The 24843-nt window shown below is 41.9% G+C and overlaps 1 protein-coding gene across 1 annotated transcript in view; it reads right to left on the reverse strand.

The window, feature by feature from the left end:
• Window positions 1-24843, reverse strand: part of SMURF1 (SMAD specific E3 ubiquitin protein ligase 1) — a 47644-nt gene that overhangs the window by 15541 nt on the left and 7260 nt on the right. Inside the window, 11 exon segments of the mRNA XM_032230966.1 lie at window positions 1499-1602; window positions 2315-2516; window positions 4402-4548; window positions 5414-5462; window positions 5465-5497; window positions 6581-6825; window positions 8526-8601; window positions 9253-9318; window positions 9451-9584; window positions 10516-10624; window positions 11913-11951. Coding sequence (XP_032086857.1) covers window positions 1499-1602; window positions 2315-2516; window positions 4402-4548; window positions 5414-5462; window positions 5465-5497; window positions 6581-6825; window positions 8526-8601; window positions 9253-9318; window positions 9451-9584; window positions 10516-10624; window positions 11913-11951 — 1204 coding nt within the window.

A 24843-nucleotide genomic window follows, 5' to 3' on the forward strand; every position in this document is an offset into this window, starting at 1 on the left:
ATGCTGGTTTATGAGACACTTTGGGAAAAGGCTGACTCCAGCGAGCAAGATTTGCCAACATTTCAGAAAAAAACACATTGTGGAGCAGAGTCCAATCACGATGGCTTTTCTGGATCCTCCTCGCTCTGTTACAGAAAGGCATTCAACAGGAAACAGAATAAGAACAGGGAATAGGAAGTTTGGGGGATTTTTTTTTGTTTTAAAAGAACTGCCAAGGTTTCTTTTTTTTGTGGTAAGACAGTGCCCGATGAGCCGAATACCTGAGATAACAGGTATTTAATTGCATAATGGGGAAATCTTCTGCCTATCCCGCCCACCAAACCAAACAGACATCTGGTTATGGCATGTTAAGAGGATTCAGCATTCAGTCTAGACAGCGTTAAAATGCAGACGAGATAAAGAGATGCTGAAACTCTCCCTAAGAGGGAGGTGATGACAAGGGAGAGGTCAAAGGCAGAGAACTCCCAGACTCCCGTATCAATAGACAAAACAATCAAAAAGGATTTTTTTAAAAAGCAGCCATTTAAATGCTGATGGATTCAACTGCCCCGAGAGAAACGAATGCTCCAAATACAAGGGGAGGGATCAGCATTACAAGAGGAGGCCAGGATGAAATACGTCTTGGGTGAGAACTACCCAGGTTGGGGGGGGATCAGGAGAACCTTCCCCAAAACAAGTTAGAAAGTTTGGCTTGCCTAAATAGATTAGAGGCAAAGTGGTCTTAGGGCAGCACATTTCATAAGTTAGAATTTGCAGGATAGAAAGCAGGGCTAAAAAGGTGTTTTTCTTTATGTCTACCCCACTGAACAGATTCAAACCCAGAGTCACCGTCGGTTTCTTTAAGGATGGTTCTTATTGTGGGGTCCTCGGTGCTCTCTGAGCTTGGCTGTTTTCCTGTAGGCGTTTCACTGCCCAACCAGGCTACATTATCAGTGCTAGATGGGAATGAGGTTTGCTTCGGTTTATATAAAAAGGTAAAGATTCCCCTTGCGCATATGCGCTAGTCGTTCCCGACTCTAGGGGGCGGTGCTCATCTCCGTTTCAAAGCCGAAGAGCCAGTGCTGTCTGAAGACGTCTCCGTGGTCATGTGGCCGGCATGACTCAACGGCAAAGGCGCACGGAACGCTGTTCCCTTCCCACCAAAGGTGGCTCCTATTTTTCTACTTGCATTTTTTACCTGCTTTCAAACTGCTAGGTTGGCAGAAGCTGGGACAAGTCACGGGAGCTCACTCTGTTACACGGCGCTAGGGATTCGAACCGCCGAACTGCCAACCTTTCTGACCGACAAGCTCAGCGCCTTAGCCCCTGAGCCATCGTGTCCCACCAATATAAAGCATTTCTATAAGGGTCCACCAAGAACTACCACAAGGAATAAGCAGGACCACTTCCATCAACACTGATAGGACAAGCCAATAGCATAGAAAGAGAGCGCGACATCCCCTGCTCGCCCTCCTCCCCAAAAAAATCTTAAAAGCTCTTTTAGGATTCTGGCCCTTACCTTGCCACTCCACCATAATCTAAGCCTTCCTCTCCCCGAAATTTCACCATCAGCCTCTTCTTCAGATCTTTCGGCCTCATCTTCATTATCTGACGGTAAGATTCCTATGCACAGAAAGAGAAGCACTTAAGTGCAGTTTTATGAGCCGAATGGATGTTCTCAGCTCTTCAAGGTGCACTGCAGTTACTGCCCTGATCTACTGGAAAGGCAGATCATAAATAAAAGAAAACATCAAGTAACGGGTAAGCTTTGACTTATGATCACAGGTAAAGATAAAAGTTTCCCCACGCACATATGTGCTAGTCGTTCCCGACTCTAGGGGGCGGTGCTCATCTCCGTTTCGAAGCTGAAGAGCCAGCGCTGTCCGAAGACATCTCCGTGGTCATGTGGCCGACATGACTCAATGCCGAAGGCGCACGGAACGCTGTTCCCTTCCCACCAAAGGTGGTTCCTATTTTTCTACTTGCGTTTTTTACGTGATTTCGAACTGCTAGGTTTGCAGAATGCATGACCACAACTGGAATCCAAATTTCTGTTGCTAAGCAAGAGCAGGTGTTAAGTTTGTGGCAAGCCAATTTTATCACCTTATTTTGACACGGCTGTTGAGCGAATCATTGCGGTTGTTAAGTGAACCACACGGTCGTCAAGCTAACCCCCTCCCTCCCCCGCTGGTTTTGCTTATCGAACATCAGTTGGGAAAACCGGTACCCAAATGGCATCTGGGCCTGGCAGGACCAATCTGCGTTTTACGCAGGCAGGCAGGCAGGTAGGCAGGCAGAATCCAGATCCCCTTCTCCCAGGTTCCTGTTTACATACCTCGAATATTTCTTCCCTCGATACTTCGATGCGGCAGTGGCCCGCTTGAGGCTGCTGGAGGGAGAGTTCGTGCCGGAGGAACTTGAGCTTCTGCACCAAATCCCGCTCGTATCTCTGAGCGGGCAGCTCTTCGCTGTCTTCCAACGATCCCTCATTTGGGGCTTGCAAAGGCTGGTTGGATTCTTTTAGTTGGCATTGGTGACTTCGGTGGGGAAGGAAAGGGAGAGAAGGCGTGACTTCCAAAAGCAGCAGCGGCGGCAGAAAAAGGAAGAGCGAGGAAACGCGAGCGGGCCTGTTTATTTACTTAAAGGCTGCGTTTGGCCGTCCCTCTAAAAAACACAAGGGAGTAGCTCACAACAATGAAAAGCTTGGCCTTGGGAAAACCGTGAAACGCAAGCCAAACCCAGGGCCTCAATCATCCTTCTGGGATACACACCAGACATTCACACTGTACTGAGTAGTAAAAAGGATGGTTTTGACGGTCTTCTGGAAAGTTAAAATGAGGGGTGGGAGGGGGCTGCCTGATCGCTGGGGGCAAGAGTGTTTTCTGTGGTGGTGGCAGCCACATAAAACACATGTTTTTGAGGTCACCTAGTGGGCAACATTTCGGGGAAGGGACCCAGAACAGGCCTACCCCAGGGATCAGCGAACTGCAGCTCTGGAGCCGCATGTGGCTCTTTCCTCCCTCTGCTGCGGCTCCGTCACCGGTTGGTGCCACAATTTTGAGAGGAGCTTCCGGTTGGGGGGGTGGGGAGAAGCACAGTGCGCCAGGAGAAGACCCTATGGCAATTGTCTCCACAATTGATAGGGCTTTATGACAGGTAGAGGAAAAAGTACGGCGCGCTAGGAGGAGATTCTATGGTAGGGGAACTGAACTTCCGGTCAGCTCCAGAATTGAACGGGGAGCTTCCGGTTAGGACCTTTGTGGCTCCCGGGGCTTTCTTTGCTATGGGAAACTGGTCCAAATGGCTCTTTGAGTGTTTAAGTTTGCCGACCCCTGGCCTACTCTATCTGATCTGGAACAACAGGGAGATACTCTGGAGGGGATTTGTCCTGGCTCCCTCCCACCCTACCCCAAAATAACTTGATCTCGTGCCACATTTAGAGGTGAAAAGCACTGTTCACATGGTGGTATTTGTGGGGGGTAGGGGAGAGAGATTACTTTCTTGGCAGCGCCAGTCCACAAAGGACAACACAACCAATTTTTCATTTCTTTGAAGCAACATGGTGCCTTCTCGTCGGGTTGTTCCTGCAATTCCCCACCAAGTTAACCTGCCTTAAAGAATTACACAACCACAGCCTCTAATAAGGCTGGGATAACAATGGCATATTTCATAGGGGAAAGCTGTATCACCTGTTAGAGCAGGCCTCGTATCCCCCCCTCCCCCGCTCGTACCTTTTAAAAGGTAATTAATTTCTTCTGGAATAAGACTGACTTAAGACAGCAGCGTTCAACATGGGAACAACTTGTCGTGAAAAAGCTTTCGACGTATTTTAACCTTCCAGGTGACTCCTGGTTCAACGTTTGCTCAATGGCCTCTGTTTTTAAGGGCCCCCAAAAAGATATTAAAATATCCTGTTTCCCTGAAAATAAGATCTCACAAAGTTTTTGTGCTCTGCAAACCTCCCAAAAACGGCCCGTTTTTCTTTCAAAAAAAGGGCATGAATAGCCCATAGGAGGCTTGTAGAGTGCTCGGGGGGGGGGGGGGAGAGGGAGCCCAAAACAAGCAAAAACGGGACCGTTTTTTGTCAAAAAAAGAGGGCATGGATAGCCTTTAGGAAGCCTACAGAGTGCTCCTGGGGGCCGGGGGCAAAATTAAGCAAAAAACAGTCCATTTTTTCTCATTTCTGTCCTCCCCAGCCCCCAAGAGCTCTCTGAAAGCCTCCTACAAGCTATGCATGGCCATTTTGTTGAAGGGGGCGGGGTTTCGGGAGGCAAAAAATGCTGTATTCAGTGTATAAGACACACCCAGATTTTCAGCCTCTTTTTTGAGGGAAAAAGCTGCGTCTTATACTCCAAAAAATACGGTAACTTTGCCCTGACCCTCAGCCTCAAAAACCAAAGCGGCAACTGGAAGGCCACCTACTTCATTATGTGATGCAGTCTTGGGTCTGTGAACTGGGTGGTTCTGTTGTTATGGTCTACAAAATATATTCTTCCCGATACCGTACTTCTAACCTCCCAGCCTGGAGGCAGAGGTCCAAGTTCATCACAATTCACACTGTTAAGGTCTCTGCAAAAAGAAAAAAAAATGGAAGAGGGACTAGATTTAACTCAATGCCAGCATTATTTTAAATTATTTGAACATGTCTACAGAAAAGAGAGGACATGTCAATCTCCAAATCTAAGGATCCTGTGGTTTCACTTCCCGCAAACATCTAAACCAGGGGTGTCAAGCTCAAGGCCCGGGGGCTGGATCCGGCTCGCGGGGGTGCTTAGATCTGGCCCATGGGACCTCCCTGGAAATGTTTAGCTAGAATAGGACATAAGGATTCAGTGTTATTGGAGGATTTTAGAAATATTAAATGAAATGCCAGTATGTGTTTATGTATTAAATTTTGGTATAGTTTATGATAAAGGACGTTTAAATAATTATAGTCAAACATAAATGGAGGTGTAAGAGTAACATGTATAAATATTTGAGTTAAAATACTTGACTTAATATGAATTATGCTTGATGACTGTGGAAGAGATGCACGAAAGTCTTTTGTAACCAACTGATACACTTTCTACAGTATGTATGGATGAGAATATTTTTTATGTTGTTTCTTATGTTTAAAATTTTTTTTAAAATGTATAATAATAATTAAAAAAAGAAACAACCGAGGACCAGCCCGAGGTGCCTCTGCCAGCCAAAAGGTGTGGAAATCACCCACCCACCTACCCCCCGAGCTCCGTTTTCGGCTGGGATGGCCTCCTGCAACCCTCTGCCAGTGAAAACAGAGCTCAAGTGCTGTGCATGAGTGACGTCGAGCCAGCCATGCCCACCTCCACCTCCCCCCCCCTTCCAGATCAAACACAACCCTGATACAGCCCTCCATGAAATTGAGTTTGACACCTGTGATCGAAATGAACTCCAAAGCAGCGACTGCACCTACCTTGGTATCCTGGGATCGTGCCAGGTGCTGACCCCAGTTTGTGTATGCAAAAGTAAACCTGTCCCTGTACTGTTGTCCTTTGCTCTAAAAGAGACGGAAAAGAGAAGAGGCTAAGAAGAGAAAACGCACAAATCCCTCACAAACCTTTGTGGCTAAAGCCGGACCTGGTAAAACTGAGCTAAAGCTGAAAACGTCAGTTAATTTGCTTCCCTTACCTCTGTCCTTGTTACGACAGGAGAAAAGGAATGTCAATGAGTTTATTACAATTTCCTCGCTTTTTGAAAAAAAATTTTTTTACCGCTCATTCAGAAACCCACTGCTCTATGGCAGCAATGTACATCTCATTTGTTTGTCATTCGCATTTTATTGGGCAGCTGTTTTAGGAGTTGCAAAAGATTTGCATGGTTTCCTCCCAAATACCTCAAGAATCTAGTTTTAATATTGCCTTGCCAACAGGCCATGTGAGCAGCAGTCCAGCTGCAACTATCTATCTATCTATCTATCTGTCTGTCTATCATCTATCTAATCTCTCTATATCTATCTGTCTGTCTGTCTACCTATCTATCATCTATCTCTCTATCATCTATCTATCTATCTATCTATCTATCTATCTATCTAATCTCTCTATATCTATCTCTCTATGTCTATCTCTCTATCAATCAATCAATCATCTATCTATCATCTATCTGTCTATCATCCATCCATCTATCTATCTATCTATCTATATATCAATCATCTAATCTCTCTATATCTATCTGTCTATCTAATCTATATCTGTCTGTCTATCATCTATCTATCTATCTATCTATCTATCTATCTATCTATCTATCTATCTATCTATCTATCATCTATCTATCTATCCATATCTATCTATCTAATATTTCTATATCTATCTATCTATCTATCTATCTATCTATCTATCTATCTATCTATCTATCTATCGTCTGTCTGCCTGTCTATCTTTCCTTCCTTCCTTCCTTCCCTCCCTCCCTTTCCTTTCTTTTCCTTCCCTTCCTTTATATGCCACCTGACAGTCTATGCAAAATGACTCTGGGCGGCCCTAAAAAATAAAGGAACAATTGCAAATCCAAAAGACAATTGAACCATTTGGTCTTGCCTTGGGATTGCCAGGATAGGAATGGGCATTGACCCCCTACCCAAACTCACCGTAGCCTTCAGGCAGATCCGGCGATGGCGACTGATGACCGTGGGGCCTATTTTGGGGTGTCTGGACATGGCTTCTTACGTCAGGACCCCGCAATCGCTGGACCTGCAGGGTCTGATCCTGGCCAGGGGTATCCGTAAACCTGCAGTTCCCTCCGCCGGCAGCTCCTGTGCTGTCCGTGTACGGGGCTGGCTCTTCCATGTAGCAGCTCAGGGGCCTCCCAGGTCCCGAGTCTTCATAAACCGTTCTGAGAGGAGGGGAAGCTGGTTCAGTGGACAGATTGCCCCACATTCCCCGAGGAAGCTTTGGAATGACCGGCTTTAGGGGGAAGGGGCCCAGCCTTTCCAAGCAGACCTTCCCTCCCAGGAAGCCAAGAACCAAGGAAATTAGCTCGAAACACAAAACTCTGCTGATTCACAACCAGGGTGGATAAAAATTGATGATTTTTAAAAAAAATTAAAAAGATTTTTTTCAAAATTTAAATCGGATTTTTTTTTTAAAAAAAATCACATTTATTTTAATAAAATGCTTCTGGAGTAAAAAAAATCTATCTAAAGATAGTTTTCTATTTAAGATACATGGATAATTTAGTTTATTCAGCATGAAGTGGAACTTAGTTATGTAGCGTGAGGCTGTATATCTGCAAAACTGGGAATGAGTCAACAGTGGGTCAGAGGAGGAGCCGCTGTGGGACAGAGATGACAGTGGCTCTTTAAAAATTACGATTTAAATTGAGTTGATTTAAATCAAGCCTTTTTACTAGGGATTTAAATCCTGATTTAAATCAATCTAAATTAAATCCGCCCTGTTCACAACTGCAAAATTTGGGGGGCGAGGACATGGGTGCCAGAGGCTAAATTTGCATTTATCTCTTAAATGACCACGCTTCCTTCAGTGACTCACTTAATGATGATAAAATGCCTAGGGAAAGCGATCTGACTTTTCAACCCTTGTTCTTTGCTGCAATTGTGTTTTTGGGGTTTTTTTTTTTTTGACCCAATAGCTAAATTTAGCTTTTATTCTTAAACTGAGAGAAGGGAACTTTTGTAGCTCAGGGTGGAACTAGTGCTGTCTGAGACTGGTGGTTTTCTTTCAGATGTTTCATGACCCGACTCGGGAATATCATCAGTGCACGAGGATGGATGATGTTACCTAATTTGGAACTTTTATTTAGCAATAGCAATAGCAATAGCAGTAGACTTATATACCGCTTCATAGGCCTTTCAGGCCTCTCTAAGCGGTTTACAGAGAGTCAGCATATTGCCCCCAACAATCTGGGTCCTCATTTTACCCACCTCGGAAGGATGGAAGGCTGAGTCAACCCTGAGCCGGTGAGATTTGAACCGCTGACCTGCTGATCTAGCAGTAGCCTGCAGTGCTGCATTTAACCACTGCGCCACCTTGGCCCTAATATCGTAATATTACGATATTAGCGCCTGATGAGAACATGACAGGAACGAAGTAGCCATAGACACATGGCCTACAAAATTATGAATAAAATGGGGGTACAGCAGTAGCCTCATAGCTATCCAGGCCATCACAGCATGGCTTCATGCAGATCTTCTAGGGCAGTGTTCCCCAACTTTGGCAACCTGAAGATGTCTGGATTTCAACTCCCAGAATTCCCCAGCCAGCGAATGCTGGCTGGGAAATTCTGGGAGTTGAAGTCCGGACATCTTCAAGTTGCCAAGGTTGGGAAACACTGTTCTAGGGGACCAGAGTGGGACAATCTCGCACAATATGTTTAATAGTTTGCATATCTGCGCCACAATCATCACAAGGGGAATAATTTTGCACCCCTAGCGATGCAGGGCAGAACACTGAATTCTATTCCATTTCGACCAGATAAAGCAAGGCAGTTTGGAAATGAAAGGACTGCAAGAAGACACGGAAGTCTCACAGAGCACCGAGGACCCCACAAACCTGATCGGAAGGCAGGATACCTACCCTTCATTCTCCAAGAGCCCCCTGCAGTCTACCACAGACCCTCCTGTGCCTATCCTATCTCGTGTCTGCAAGCTGACTGGAATGAGAAAAAGAGAAACAAAATGGAAAAAGTTTTCAGTACGCAAATAGAAGACAGCAACGAAAACACAAAAACATTTCTGGGAAAGCGGTTTAATTTGACATGGCAAGCATTTGTAGATGCTTTTTTTTTTTATAGACTCTCAAGTATTTGGCCATGAGCCACATGTAGAGTTCCTTCCTACGAAGGCAGATCTGAGTACTTTGCTGGGATAACTTAAGAGGCAGTACATTTTCGTATTCTAATAATTCATTCAATCTTTAATGACAAAAAGGGGGAAAAGAAGAATATAGTAAGGCTTCTTTTCCTAGGCCCTCCTTAAAATTTCAGGAATCAAGGTCACTAGCAATTAAAAACAATTAACAAAGCAGCCACTGCCCAATAATGTAGATTGCAGTCTGAAAAATACTTTGGCTAAAACACAAAGCCTTCCATATTAACATGCAATTGAAAATTCTTTTCCCTCCATAAGTGCAAAAGGAGAGCAAATTTGTCACACTAGGGGGCAGTCTAAAAAGGAAGACCTTTTTTCTTACCACCTCAGTCACACTAAAAGGTATAATTCAATAAAGGCATTCTGCTTGTTAATCCGGAGTTGAACACCCCAGCTATATTTTAATTTATCACGTTCAAGATATTCCTTCTTACCAACTATCTGGCCTCGGACTGCATCAGTGTCTGTGGGATTTAGTTTGCATAGATCCAAACGCTGATCTGAAACGAACAAGGGGGAGGCAAAACATTCAGCCGAGAATCTATACAATTGGGAATCAGGGTTTAGAACAGGGACCCCCAAATATTGCCCAAGACAACCCAGAAAACATTTGGCAGTAAAGACATGCTTACATCCCGTATCTTTTAGCCTGCTGATGGCATTAGAAAGAAGTCGGACGCATCCCAGGAAGCCAGCTCCCTGTTTTTTGTGAATTTTCTTATGGTTCCAGACACTGATGGTGATAGAATCTGATTTCCCAACGTATCTAGAATAATCAGTCGGAGGAGGAGGAGGAGATTTAACTGAGGTTCATTGTCTGCTATGGTACAACTTCCCCATTTGTGAACCCATTTGAATCATGCTTTGGTTACGACTACGCCTTCATCAAAAGGAGAGAAACATGCAGCTAATCACTAGATTACTGTAATTTGCACAGCATGTTAAATAGATAACACACAAACATTGGTTAATTGCAGACAACCTTATTACAAACTACAAAAGTGCAGAGCTCAAGTGGAAAGGCTGCTTTTTCTTAAAACTGGAGAGTCGTTTTTGCACAAGAGACACCTTCGGTTCCTAACAGCGGAGGAATTAGGCAAGGGTTTCTAGGAAAAATGATACAGGCTTCCATTTCTGGGATCCAGAAGTCAGATAAGACACGATGTTTTTCAACCGAGGGGCTTTGCAAAAGTAACATGAAGACATAGTCACTTGGGCACACCTAAAATAAGTGCCTGAGAGTCTAGCTGATACCTCAATTCCCAAGCCCCAAAATTAAGTCTTGCAAATTACGACACAACAACATTCTCTAACAAAACATACTAATAATGATCCTCAGGGGAGTGGGCCCTGCCTCAAAATTACTTCGGATCAGCACTGCTGGTGTGAAGCATTTTTAGATGACCAGTTGTGTAAGAGCGGAGATGGAGAAGGAATTGTTATCTTATGGATTATTTGGGCTTTCTTAAGTCTATTCGGTAACCGACTTGTATTCCCTGAGTTATTTCTCTCTCGTTGTCAAGTTACCTGAGGCCCTGGCTCCTAGGTACAGAACAAGGTTGTGAACACTTCGTGTAAATAAAGATAAACGATCGTGTCTTGATTGTGGCATAGAAATGTAATCAGTAGATCAGATTAAAAAAAAAACCTTATGTAAGAAAAATAAATAAAACCGCTTGCGGAACAGTTCGACTTACAAATCATAATGCTGGTTCCACTTGGGATCTAAGGTGTTCTTCACGGTGTCGGTGGAATGACACTGACCAGACCCGTCCACTACAATCTTTGCAAAGGGGTCAGGGAGCCCTGCAAAGGATGAAAGCAACCCCGTCACCACAAAGACCAAAGAAGCTAGCAGAGAACTACCAAACCACAATGGTTAACAACTGCTCTCTTCGTAGTTGTGAGAAGAAATGTTATAAACAGTTGCTGGGAGCACAGAGCATTTTTAGAGTTTCTTTTATTATGGAAAGGGTAGAGCATGGAGTGGACCTCTTTTAGGGGCGTCCTGGCTTAAGGTCTCTATTTTCATTTTTAACCTCAGAGGTGGGTTCCTACCAGTTCGCACCTATTCGGTAGAACCGGTTCGTCAAATCTACCGAACCGGTTAGAAGAGGTTCCACCGGTTGACCTGGAAAGCAGGCCACACCTACAGAAGAGGTTCCAAAAATTTTTGAAACCCACCACTGGCAAGGATCTTGTAACTTGACAGCTTTAAGACTTGCATGCTTCAATGCCAGAGTTTCTGAATAGCTACTTGGACCAACCTAAGTACTAATTCATAATTTCATATCTGGTCACATGGGCGGCAAGCCACTCCCATCTGGTCACATGGGCGGCAAGCCATTCCCATCTGGTCACATGGGTGGCAAGCCACTCCCACAAAAGAGACCACACCCAGAGAGTAGGTTCCAACAATTTTTGAAACCTACTACTGTTTAATCCCCACCTCCCCAAAGACTTCAAACCTAGAGCAAGGTTGGGTCCAGTCAACTTTTGCTACACTGTGCATGCCTTGGATGGCCCTTGATTGAAAAGCTGCATGCCCCTGGAAGAGAACATGGATTTCCCGTAAAGCTCCATCACTAACTAATTCCACGGTGTGCTATTTTTAAAGTTCCCCGAAGTTCCCAAAAATGCAACTAAGCCTTTTTTTCCCCCGGGTTTCTAAAGTACGATCTCCGGCGTGTGTCACACCAGGCCTATCCGGGAAAAGAACCTGCACTTCTCTCAATGTAACGGTGATTCCCCGGTTAATTCACTGTGACTTGATCCTGCCACCTCTCCCGAGAGGAGATATTTACCGCAGCTTACAGCGGCTCACCCAATTTAGAAAGAAGAGAGTGAGCATGAGCAGAAATGCATTTGCTGGCAGCCGCCGCCAGAGTTGAGACCTGCCTTTAAAGCAGCTCGCAGCAAAAAAAAAGATCACGCTCACTGCTTCATGGTCTGGTGAGTAGAAGTTTCAGGCAGTTATGCTTCCGACTCTCGAAAAACTTTCCTTGAATACCCACAGCAGAAACACAGAAGATCAGTAGACCTACTAACATCAATAGATGGGGAGGTATGAAAAAGTATATTTTCAGTTACTTACTGAAGAAATCTTTCTTTGCAAGATTCTTGGCGCAAAGCACTGTGAGAAAAAAAAGAAAAAGGTTAGCAGATTCCACTCATATTTCAGCATAAACAGCTCAAGCTGGGAAAAGATTTCTCTTACACACCCCAGGGCACAATGTATAAAAAGCTCAGAGACGCATACAACTGGATTAATAAATAGCAGCGTTACGTTTTGATTATTTTCCTGAATTGCACAGCACACATTTCCCCAAACCTGGGCCTTTTTTTTTTTTTTTTTGCCTTCGAATTCATTTATATGGAGAAACCATGGAAAGTTTGTTTAACGTTGTGCTAGAAACTCTTTTCTAAAATTGGTCGTTTCTAGGATTTTGAGAATTCAGACAAGGTTTGGCTTGTGTGATCAAACTGAAACCTTGTTGAGGTTCAAGCATTTCCCAGCTAGCTTTGTGGTTTCTTACTAGAGTTTTAAAAAAGTTGTTCTTCCGGCAGAAGGACTGAACACTTAGTATTATCACAGAGGTACTATTCTTTAAAAAAAAAAGGTTTTGGTCTCTAAAAGAAACCAACGATAACATTACAGACGGAAGCAGAAGAAGCAGCCTGAAAAATTCAACCAGTTGCCTTTAAACAAAAACATTGTGAAATGCTGAAATTATGAGATCGATTGAAAAGCATTCACGTGGAACAATTCTCAGGGCACAATTTCTTTTATTCACAATTCTACTGCGAGTAATGTTTCAGAAGTTAACCATGTCGCACACCTCTAACTTCAACTTCGGAACGGCCTCTCTATAAAAGTACTTTTCCTTATGGGCAATGAGCATATCGACGGCCTTAAAACGCACACACCGTTTGCTCCTGCAGGTGCTCAATATAAAGGTAGTCCTCAACTTACAACAGTTCATTTAGTGACCATTCAAAGTTACAACAGCACTGAAAAAAAGTGACATGTCCGTTTTTTTTACCCTTACGACCGCTGCAGCATCCCCGGGGTCACGTGATCAAAATCCAGATGCTTGGCAACTGGTTCGTATTTATGACGGCTGCGCTGGCCTAGGGCCATGCGCGACTTTCTGACGAGCAAAATCAACGGGAAATCCAGATTCACTTAACCACCATGTTACTCACTTAAGAAAAAAATATGATTTGCTTAACAAATGTGGCAAGAGACATCTGTGACAACTGTGGCAAACTCAATGAATGTTTCACTTAGCAACGTACGTTTTTGGGCACAACTGTGGCCCTACAGGTCAGTTACCTGGACTACAATACCCTTATTTTTGCAATGTACTTTTTAAATACTTTCTGGCTAGAATTTAATGACAAATATCTTTGACTTCCAGCATCCACTCATGATAGGGGAGTTCAGAGGGCTGTTGCTTGTGCATGCATGAGCAAGCACATCAATCGAAACATAAAGAAGACTTTGAAAGCGAAGACCAAAGATTTGTTTAATCAGAAAATCCATTCCCGTCCTGCTCTGTCAAATACACCCACTGGCTGCCAACATCTGGCCTTTAAACGTGAACCCTGAACACGAAGGTTCATTTATATAGCAAAGTCAATAAGAAGGGCCAAAACAAGCCACCTTCTCCCCATTACAGGAGTGTGACAATAGGGTTTTAAGCTTCATCTGAATCATCCAAAGTGCTTCCTCCATTTTTAATTTAAGGAAAGCATTCATTCCTTGACATCTGCAGTTACACGGAGAAAGAAAAACGCAGGTTGAACAATGAAAACTATGTCATGTGTTTGAAGGAGACTTTTAGACAAATGAATGTATAGCTGAAAGGAATGGTGTCTCCTTCCTGCTGCACATTTGGTTTCCTTTAATTCCACCATATATATATATATATATATATATATATATATATATATATATATATATATATATATATATATATTTATTTATCGCTTCTTTACTTTTGCTATCAGGGTTCAGTTGGGAGTACAAAGTGAAATCTGACAGGCTTAAGACTGTGGGCCGCATCCAACCCACTGAAATATAACAGAAAGTAAAAGTTCTGCATTTGGATAGCAAAAAAAGCCCCAAGAGATGGTGCTTGGCTTTGCGGGGGTGCATGAGAGAGAATATTAGCATATAATATAATATTATAATATAATATGAGAGAATATTAGCATATAATATAATATAAGCATATTAGGGACGCAGTAGCTCAGTGGCCAAGATGCTGAGCTTGTCGATCAAAATGGTCAGTAGTTCGGCGGTTCGAGTCCCTAGCATCATGTAATGGAGTGAGCTCCCGTTACTTGTCCCAGCTTCTGCCAACCTAGCAGTTCGAAAGCATGTAAAAAAGGCAAGTAGGAAAATAGGAACCACCTTTGGTGGGAAGGGAACAGCGTTCCGTGGACCTTCGGCATTGAGTCATGCCGGCCACATGACCACGGAGATGTCTTCGGACAGTGCTGGCTCTTTGGCTTTGAAATGAAGATGAACACCGCCCCCTAGAGTCGGGAACGACTAGCACATATATGTGAGGGGAACCTTTACCTTTTATATGAGAGAAGGATAGAGGTGTCTAAGCTAGTCGCAAACTGAACAACGTTGCCAGCAGTGGGATGGGATCCCAAAATAAGTGAAAGCCATCTAAAGCTGCTTTAACCAAGTAGCTCCGTTCTGTACTATTAGGTCATACGACTGGAGAACGGTGTCCCGGGTCTGGATGAAACGTTTTAAGAAAAAGACAGAATAAGTAAGGCCACTCGCAGATGAATGGGTTGGATAGCAAAAGAGGTAGAATTGAAACGTTAGGAAAAACAGTTGGAAGAGCTGGCTATATTTAGCCTGGAGAAGAGAAGATTAAGGGCTGACAGAATAGCAGTGAGGAGATGATCCATTCACCTTCGCTGGAGGCATTTAGTAGAGGATCATTAGCTACTCCTTAGTGGTGCTGCTGTCACCAATATTCCTTTCCCGGGGAGGGGAGGGGGGGCTCGATGAAATCCAAGGCCATTTTCAATTCTATGATTCTCCGGTAGCTGATCAGACTATAGAAAGCTAAATCGTGAATTGGGAATTGATTATCCCAATATTCTCAATTACACACAATCAGGCCAGAACTTTAAATTGAAGGATCTACTGCCACCATAAAGCCAGCCTTCGGTTTGCAACCACAAGTGAGCCCGGAATTTTTGTTGCTAAGTGAGAAATCTTGTTATGTGAGTTCTGCCCCATTTTCTAAGTGCATCACTGCAGTGTTCAAATTAGCGACCCAGTTGTTAAGTGAATCTGGCTTCCCCATTGACTTTGCTTGTCGGAAGGCCGCAAAAAAGGGATTGCATGACCGCCGGACACTGTCATCATCATAAATATGAGTCAGTTGCCAAGCCTCTGAATTTTCAATCACATGACAACAGGGATGCTGTACTGGTCGTAAGGGTGAAAAATGGTTGTAAGTCTTTTTTTAAGTGCCCTTGTAATTTTGAATGGTCACTAAACAAAACTGTTGTAAGTCAAGGACTACCTATATCTAGTTTAGCCTCTCAAGTGACCATAAAGAAGAAGAAAAAAACAGTACTGTATCCTAGTTACCAGATCACATTAAAATAGTCCAGAGCTGGATTTTTTCATCGCTAAAGAATCTGCAATCTCGCTTTTTCTCCCCGCTCTCTTCATTTGGTTTTACAGAAATAACACATCTTTGGCAGAAACACCTAAACATAGGAACATTAATTTGACTACTTCATGAGATCTGATTGTGGTTCAGTCAAAACAGAACTGTTATTTCTTTTATTCATGTCTTATCGACTGCAAGCCAAGAATGGACCAACAGATACTTCATTTCCTCAAGTTAGAATTTGATTCCTTACAAAAGCAGCTGCCAACTGAATGCCCTCGGCATAACCCATACTTCAATTCCCAGAATTCCCAATCAATGTGGATTTTACCAATACACTTTGCAAATTGTGAGAACTCCTGGGGAAGGCCTCCTTGACAATAATTGGGTGTGCAGTGGGGACAGGTTATAAAGCCACAGGCTCATTTTATGAAGCACAATCTGTTTGATTAATGGTTCCCGTGTAATACTTGCTACTTACTGAACTCCTAAATTCCCACGGCAAAATCAGAATTTGCTCTACGCTCAGAGCAGCCCAAACCACTATGGGTTTTCACTACTGGGTGCATACACACTGTTCACAAGGTCTGCTTTTATCATAGTATAAACTGAATGAGAACCATTGCAGGTTAGAGAGCTAGAGATGAAAAGAAAAAGGGAAAAAAACCCAGTCAAGTAACACTTAACTCAGGTTGCAAAAATTCAATCTCATTCTTCCAGGGAAAGATTTTTTTTTTTTATCTCTGCAGTAATGGAAGAAAAGCAAAAAGAGAGCCTGCCATAAGCCAAGATCAACAGCTGAGTAGAAAGATGCAAAGTTAGGATGCAGACAAAACCCTGGAGTTGGCTCTGATTTGGTGGAAAGTTTGGAAATTCCAAACTTCCATTACCTCTAGTGTTGGTCAGCTCCCTGGCAGCCTGCCTGTGTAAGGAACAGGGATTGGACAAGAAGACCTCCAAAATCCCTTCCGACCCTATTATTTCATCTTTTTATGAACTCTGAAGTGCCACAAGGAATTAGAAAAAAAAGAATTTTGGAAAGGCAACCAACATCAGCAAGTGGTGTGAACGATTTGTCAGCCACAACTAATCAAGATGGTCTTTGCTTCTAAGCAATTCACAAGTTTCATTCCATGCTTTAAACGTTGAAATAAACCATCCTCACAATTGAATTCTAAGGCTCAACGAGACCTACAGGAACATCAGAAAGAAATAGCTCAACAGAAAATGCAGATATTTTCTTCTTGCAACAAAAGTAAACATGGATATCATTAGCAGAGCCAGAATGATCAAACCACGTTATCACCCCAAAAGCAGGACTAACTAAACAATCTCTTATGTATGCCCAAAAAATATCTTGTTATCAAAGACGTCCGGTCGGTGATAGAGGGATGGAAGCAGGAAAGAAGACTGAATAAAACAACGCATTCAAGATATTATTCCTCCCCTTCATTAATGCAGCCCATTAGACTCACAGATGACAATTTCGATTACAATTGATCAACACCCATCTTGGGGAGGGAAGTAGTTTTTTCAGGAGACTAAAAGGACCTATCTTTTTTCCCTCATTGCCAATGGTGGTTGATGTACATTGGATTGACATCAGGATTTATTACCAATTTCTGTCCAGCTCTGGCCTGAAACTTAAATGTTTTGTACCTCTGTAGCTATCTGAAATGCTAACATTTTCTGTAATAAACTTAAAAGGCAGTATTAATCCTCCTGAATAGTACCAAGGACTTTATCCTGTCGTACATGCTACAGACACCACTGTAATTCCTGAGTAGGATACGTGGGCTTGTAGGAACCTGTCTTAAGGCCACCTGAGAATTTGCTTCTATTTCCACAAAATACCAAGCTAAATCGTTCAAAAAAAACAAACTACAGTAACATATAATCTGATAATTCAACAGCAGCATGCTACAATGTTCTAATGTCCACTGGAGAGATGACAATATATAACTTTTGTGCATTAAAATAGTATCAACTGTGTAGTACTGTCTAAGATCTATTTATACGAAGTTTAAAGCAATTCAGCTAGCTGTTAAAGAATAGCAGATCCTCACTACTCATCCATTAAGCTAGAATTCCTCAGGATTTATTCACACCTTCGTAGCCACTTAAATTCAGGTCTGATAGTCTAACAGCACTCACATCCAAAAATTTTAAAATAACTCATCACGCTTAGCATTATCCACACTAGACACAATTTCCATTTCAACAGAGTTGGGACCTAATTATATTTCAAGTGCTTTATTAAAGTAACAGATTAAAGACTCAATGGAAAGATAGTCAAAAGAGGAAAAAAGGAAGCCTCACTAGCAGACATTTCAGGGTTGACTTTGATCATCTGTACATTCTATCGTCTGAAGACTTTACCACCTACCCAGCCCCCCCGACCCAACAAAAATCCTTGCAGCATTTCTGCACTGCATTTCAGGAAATACTTATTTTTAGTTTTACCTATGACATTACCAGCTTAATTACACTTAAAGCTATCTCAGTGAACCAAAGTTCCCGTAATGGCTTTCAGATCTGCATAATATGCAATTCCCCAAACTCAAAATCATCAGTGACCTATTTAGGAGGGAAACTCTTTTCTAGTAATTCTATACCCAATGGAAGGCTGTGTTCTTACAATTATTTATTTCCTGATTTCCAAACTGGCGACGTAATTTGAACAACTGTACAATATTAATGAAAAGTGTGATATAATATACCACCAATAAATACAATTAAAAATCTATAGATGACCACTGACCTTCCCTGCTTCAAAAAACAACACCTAAGTGCATTTAATTGGAAGAAATTATGACAAACAGAAACAGCTTCACCCTACTTTAAATCCCCCAGAATGTTAAATCAGATTTAAGTTTTAGCTGAAATTTGATAAAAGGTTCTCTTGACTCTCTTCCATATGAAGTTATTAAGTATTTAGAATACAGAATAACAGAGTTGGAAGGGACCTTGGAGGTCTTCAATCCAATCCCTTGCTTAGGCAAGAAACTCTACACCACTTCAGACAAATAGTTATCCAACATCTTCTTAAAAACTTCTAATTGGAGCATTTACAACTTCTGGAGACAAGTTGCTCCACTGATTTAATTGTTCTAACTGTCAGGAGATTTCTCCTCAGTTCTAAGTTGCTTCTTTCCTAGATTAATTTCCACACATTGCTTCTTGTCCTGCCTTCTGGTGCTTTGGAGAACAGCTTGACTCCCTCTTCTTTGGGGCAACCCCTGAGATATTGGAAGATTGCTCTCATGTTTCCCCTAGTTCTTCTTTTCATTAAACTAGACTTAACCAGTTCCTGCAACCATTTTTCATATGTTTTAGCCTCCAGTCCCTAATTTATTTTGCCATAATACCCTCATTGTAGTATTCTTCTCTTGAAGCAGATACAGCCATTTCTGACATGGGAGGCACTTGAAAATGAGGAAAATTAATTACCTGTAGTCCTCAACTTGAAGCCATTCGTTTAATGGCCATCCACAGTTATGACAACACTGGAAAAAAGTTATTTATGACCGGTCCTTGCACTTAAAACCACTGTAGTATCCACACTTGTGTGATTTGGGGCTTGGCAACTGGCATGTATTTACCAAGTTTTCAGCCTCCTGGGATCACATGATTGTCATTTGTGACATTACAGGCAGTCCTTGACTTATAACAATTCATTTGGGGACCGTTCAAAGTTACAACGGCACTTTAAAAAGTGACTTGCGACTGTCTTTCACAGTTTCAACCTTTGCAGCCTCCCCGTGATCATGTGAGCACAATTCATTTGCCCGGCCACTGACTTATATTTATGACGGTGGCCGTGTCCTGGGGCCATGTGATCCCCATTTGCGACCTTCTGACAAGCAAAGCACATGGGGAAAGCCAGATTCACTTAGCAACCGAGTTACTAAATAATCAATGGCACTGCTTCACTTAACAACTGCGGCAAGAAAGATCGTCATATGGGGCAAAACTCACTTAACAAATGTGTCACTTAACAACTGAAATTGTGGTTGTAAGTCGAGGACTATCTGTATGTTGGTTCCTTTCTCTCTTTTTTCCCCTACCTAAATCATTAACCAATCAACAAAAGCAGCAAGGGAATGCGGGTGCTGAATCCAAAAGTGAATTCAGGCTCCTAATATTTCTTTCAGATTTCCACAGAGAAGGGAAGACAAGTTGAAGCTGAACCTCTAGGGCTCTAAGTCAGGGGCCTCCAACCTTGGCAACTTTAAGCCTGGAGGACTTCAACTCCCAGCAAAGCTGGCTCGGGAATTCTGGGAGTTGAAGTCCGCCAGGCTTCAAGTTGCCAAGGTTGGAGGCCCCTGGTCTAAGTCACCTTTGTTGGTTATTCATTTTCTTCCATCGCCTGAGAGCAAGCCTCTCTGTTATTCAATAAGCCATGTCACCTGAAGGAAGTGCTGTAGAATTTTTTTTAAAGCAGATTTAAAATGCTTGCTGCTTGCATAATTCAAACGTTGTCCACGTATGAGATGTATGTTCTTCCTCCCACTTGCAAGCATAACTCAGATTCCAAGTTTCATTTCAGTTGCCAAAAATGTTTTGCATACTTAATAGTTCATTGAAAGTTCTGGTTCAGGGCAGCGCTGTACAATCACCCATAAGGGACAGACAAAATGAAGAATCGGGATGTATCGGCCGAGGTCAAAGATACAAACATTTGGGTCACGTTTGAAACCCAAGCACTTCCCCAAGCTTTAGTTTCATCAAGACATCTCCAATGTTGGTTAACATTTGAGAATGGAAACTCGCCACTTAACAACCTGCTCTTGAACAAAACCTGAGTGGAAAGAATGTGTAAATCCAGACTGATCCTGCAGTCGGCCAAAACCAAATGATTTTTTTTTAAACTAAGTACTGTAAGCCTAGGATCAGATCTTGAATAGAAGACAACCACAAAATGTCAGGACTTCAAGTCAGCCTGCAAAGATACACACACGCATATCCATCCAAAGGAACACAACAACAAACTACTTTCATACTGTTGCCAAGAAAAGCTCTTGCAATTTTGCTTTCTTTTTGAGGCAGGAGAGTGTGATTATATTGTGGCCCTCAGAAAGCATCCAAATCTCTGCAAATTATCTAGTCAAATGGATAACTGACATTGGACAGTCTCCCCTCCTTTCAAAAGAAAACCATTCCACAGTTAAAAATGATGAAATGTTTCTTATTTTTATACTACTGTTCAATTTATTCATATAAAATCAATCCACTTATTCATATAAACATTTATACCTTCCCATTCTACATGCGCCTTTACAGGAGTACTGAAGAGAGGACATCAACCCTCTCCATACATATGAATCCCAATCATGGGGCTTTTTTTTCCTGTTTTCAATCAGCAAAAACTCATTTCCAGATAAATCAGTTGATAAGAAAACTAATTTCCACATGTACCGAAACATCTACTCTAGGCAAAATACTGATTGTTGGTTCCACATTTTGGCAGATCACTTTCTATTCACCCAATTCTTTTGGTAAGTAAAGATATTTGCACCTTCGTCTGTTCATGCTGACAAAGCAGTGGAGTCAGAAGGCTGGAATACAGGAAATCTGTTTGTAGGGCACATTCAGAAGAGAGAGTGGAGGATATTGCTACATTTGAATGAACCTGTTCTAGCATAATTTATGCCCACTTGTGATACAAACATTCGGGAAATGTGGCCTTTAGCATCTTCTATTGTGACTGAACAGCCTTGCGAATCATTATGTTAAACTGTCTTTAAAATAATAATAAAAGCAAATCATTATGTTAAACTGTCTTTAAAACAAAAAAAAAAAGGAATTTCTGGCAGTTGATTTATGTGGATTCAAACATAATAGGTACAGTTCCTTTAAACCCTTGGAAATCAATGGGTGAAACAAGACCCTCAGGCGTATCAAAATAATGTGTGGCCCGTGACTGTCCTGGTGTTTCCATACCTATTGTCATAACTTGGAAAATGGAATTATTCTGAGAGTTTATAAGTAACTCTCATGTTTGTGTGTGTGTGTGAGAGAGAAAGAGACAGAGAGACAAAAACAGAGACAGAGAAAGACAGAGACACAGTTCTTAACCAATTCTGTGTTTTAACTTAATTTGGTACTTTTTATCTATGCCTCTAAACATTTGCATCCTTAACAAAACTGCACAGAATGTAAGGTAGCCATAACAATGCATGCCATTATGAAGGAGGGTCTTTTTCTAACTAAAGCTGTATCAGCCTATGTAATGCACTTTTGTTCCTCAAATATGACAGCATTACTCTAAATCTGAATCTATACTCTGTTTGTATGGAGTAGATCTGCACTAACAAAGACGGAGCTAACAAAAGAAATTGCAATGTAAACTTACTGCCTAACCACTGATGAAGAAAGCAGATTGTATTCAGAACATCTAAAATGACAAAATAGCCAAGACCTAGTGTGATAAATTTACTTGTTGTGAATTATCCCAGTAATATTTATCCTTTTTTCTTTCCTTTTTCTTTTTGCTTACAACCAAATTGCATGTTCAGGGCAATTAATATTTTAATAGTGATATAACTCTACAGTACTGTGGAAACCAGCTTTGTCACTATACGCAAACAATGTGATGGTCCTAGTTGCAACTGATATATTTCTATTCCATGGGTCAAGATGAACTATAGAACTTAAGTTTATATTGCACAGCTAAAGATGGTATAAAGATGGTGTGGCATTCTAACACAACATCATGTAATAAAGCAGCCTTGTCTGGTTTTAATTGTGTGGATTATGGAGTGTTTGTGAAAAGTCCATGCAGACTCATAAACAAACACCTAGACAGACATCCTGGAACAGCAGGGAAATTGTAGACAGTGGCATCCTAGAGGAATGAAAAGCAAAATGTACATGTCATCCAACCGTTTTTCAAAGTTCACCGTTAATAAGATAATTAGCAATAATGCCCATCTACAAATCAGTTGGGCATAGAAATCCTTGCACCGACGGGCTAATTAAGACACAAAGAGATGGGGGGGGGGGATTCCTGAAATACAACATAGCCCATTATTCTAAACCACCTTTCGCCAACCTGGTGCCTTCCAGACGAGTCAGACCTCAAGCTTTCCTAATCGCCATGGAAGAGCCAGGTGACTGGAGACAAGTGAAATACACCAGAGCAGTGTTTCTCAACCTTGGCGACTTTAAGTCCTGTGGACTTCAACTCCCAGAATCCCACAGCCAGCTGGGGAATTCTGGGAGTTGAGGTCCACAGGACTTAAAGTCGCCAAGGTTGAGAAACACTGCACTAGAGGGTAATCTAGAAAACTGCCTGAATTAAAACGTCCGGAAGAAACTGATTAATGTCTGAAGTTAAGTCCATCGCTCATTTGAATACTGCACTTTAGGAAGGAGCAACCTGTCCTTCTGACAGCTGTCATGATTCCGTTGCCCCAATTTTGCAAAGTACAGGCAAGTCTTCAACTTATGACCACAATTCAGCCCAAAATATAGGTTGCCAAGTGAGAAATTAGTTAAGTGGGTTTTGCCTCATTTATGACTTTTCTTGCCACATTTGTTAAGCGAATTGCTGCAGTTGCTGAATTAGTAAACACTGCTGTTAAAGTGAATCTGGTTTTCTCACGGACTTCGCTTGTCAGAAGGTCACAAAAGGGGGATCGCATGACCCTGGGAAATGGCAATTGTTAAGAAATATGAACCAGTTGCCAACCTCCAAATGTCAATCACATGACCATGGGATGCTGCAATGGTCCTAAGCATGAAAAAAACGCACTTTTTTCCAGTACCACTGTAGTTTTAAATGGTCACTAAGCAAAGTGTTGTAAGTTGAGGACTACCTACAGTCAAAAGTGGTCCGGATCATTCTTCCATCCTTCAATATGAGTTCATCTAAGAATCATCTGAGAATTTATTTTAGTATGAAATGCCCCAATAGAGAGACTAGCTATCTTTTCCACCTCTCACTTCAGTGCATCTTCTTTGCTGGGAATAGTTTACAAATATGTGTCGATTCAGTTAAAAACAAACCGTCCTGACATTTTAATTAGAATTCTCCCTAAGAAATATTTTCGACCACAGGTTAGCACATTTCAGTCTCCCTCTTCGGGTTTTTGAAATTTTCTGAGGGACAGGGGTGTAACGTTCTTTTTTTCATTTTTCACCGAGGAATTCAACAGATCACGGACAGATTTGGTTTCCTTCCTAGCATTTGGGTATTAGAAAAGAAGAATACTGTTGGCTGCAATTCTGGGAGACTGAAGGCAGGGTAAAAGATTTAGCAACACCAAACAAACATCTCGAGCTAAGCAACCAAGTGGCCTTCCAGATGTGCTGGATTTGCACCTCTCAATATTCCTGGCCAACATGATCCAAGGCCAAATGTCAGGAAATACGAGAACTGAAATTCAATTCATTTGGACAGCACCCATTTGTGGAAGGTTACACAGAGAAAAGAACTTGCAGTAAGGGTTTTTTCCTTCCCTTCCTTGTAATGTTTGAAGCTTCTTTTCAAGATGCTCCAATTTATAAAGAACATTCTGAGTTATCCATTAAAACTGTCTTGACATATTGCAGACATTTTTACTGTATATCTGGGAATTTCTTTCCTATCTCCCAAATGATGATGGCTATGTGTGTGTGTTTTTTTTTAAATGAAATGAATTAGTTGGAATAATGAGTGGTTTTAATAAAGCTACTGTACTGTTTGTGGCTGTGCCTTTTGGAGGTGATGAATATATTAAATAAAGAGAAAGCATAATACAAACAATATTTTGTATCGTATCGTTTCCCTATTTATTTGTTTTCACCTTCTATAACAGGCGCTCAAAGTGGCACACGTCACATTCACTTCTCCAATTTTCCCTGAAAACAAAAATCTTGTTGGTTCAGCCTTAATCTGGCCCTAAGAGCTTTTATGGCTGATGATGGAGTAGAATTAGAAGCGAGGAGCCCCCGATTCAACACCTTAATTTCTACACTGACTCTCGCTCCTAGGCATGTAAGCTTTGAGAAAAGCTCTTCCAAAGGATGTAAGCAGCACTCCAGCAGTTTAGAAGAGTGTTATAAATTTACTTTTCCCTGAACGAGGAGGGAGCAAAATTTAACCTACATTCTATAATTGTTCTTAGCATATTCGACAGCAAATCATTAAGGGGTGATGTGTCGCTTTACACATCCCTTTATATTTTTAGTGACAGGAGATCTTCAAATTAATCTTTGGTTGTTAGGTAGCTAATAGTTAATCGTTATGGTAGTTATTTGTAGAAGTTATTTCTAGAGCTTGACATAAGTAAGGAGAGAGGCACGCCTGATCCAGAGAGAATTTTGTGCAGCTGCAACGGAGGTGAATCTACTTGGAGCCATGCACCACCACACCCTTTTTCTCTG

The sequence above is a fragment of the Thamnophis elegans genome, chromosome 14 (genome assembly GCF_009769535.1).
Source record: "Thamnophis elegans isolate rThaEle1 chromosome 14, rThaEle1.pri, whole genome shotgun sequence".
Taxonomy (NCBI): Eukaryota; Metazoa; Chordata; class Lepidosauria; order Squamata; family Colubridae; genus Thamnophis; species Thamnophis elegans.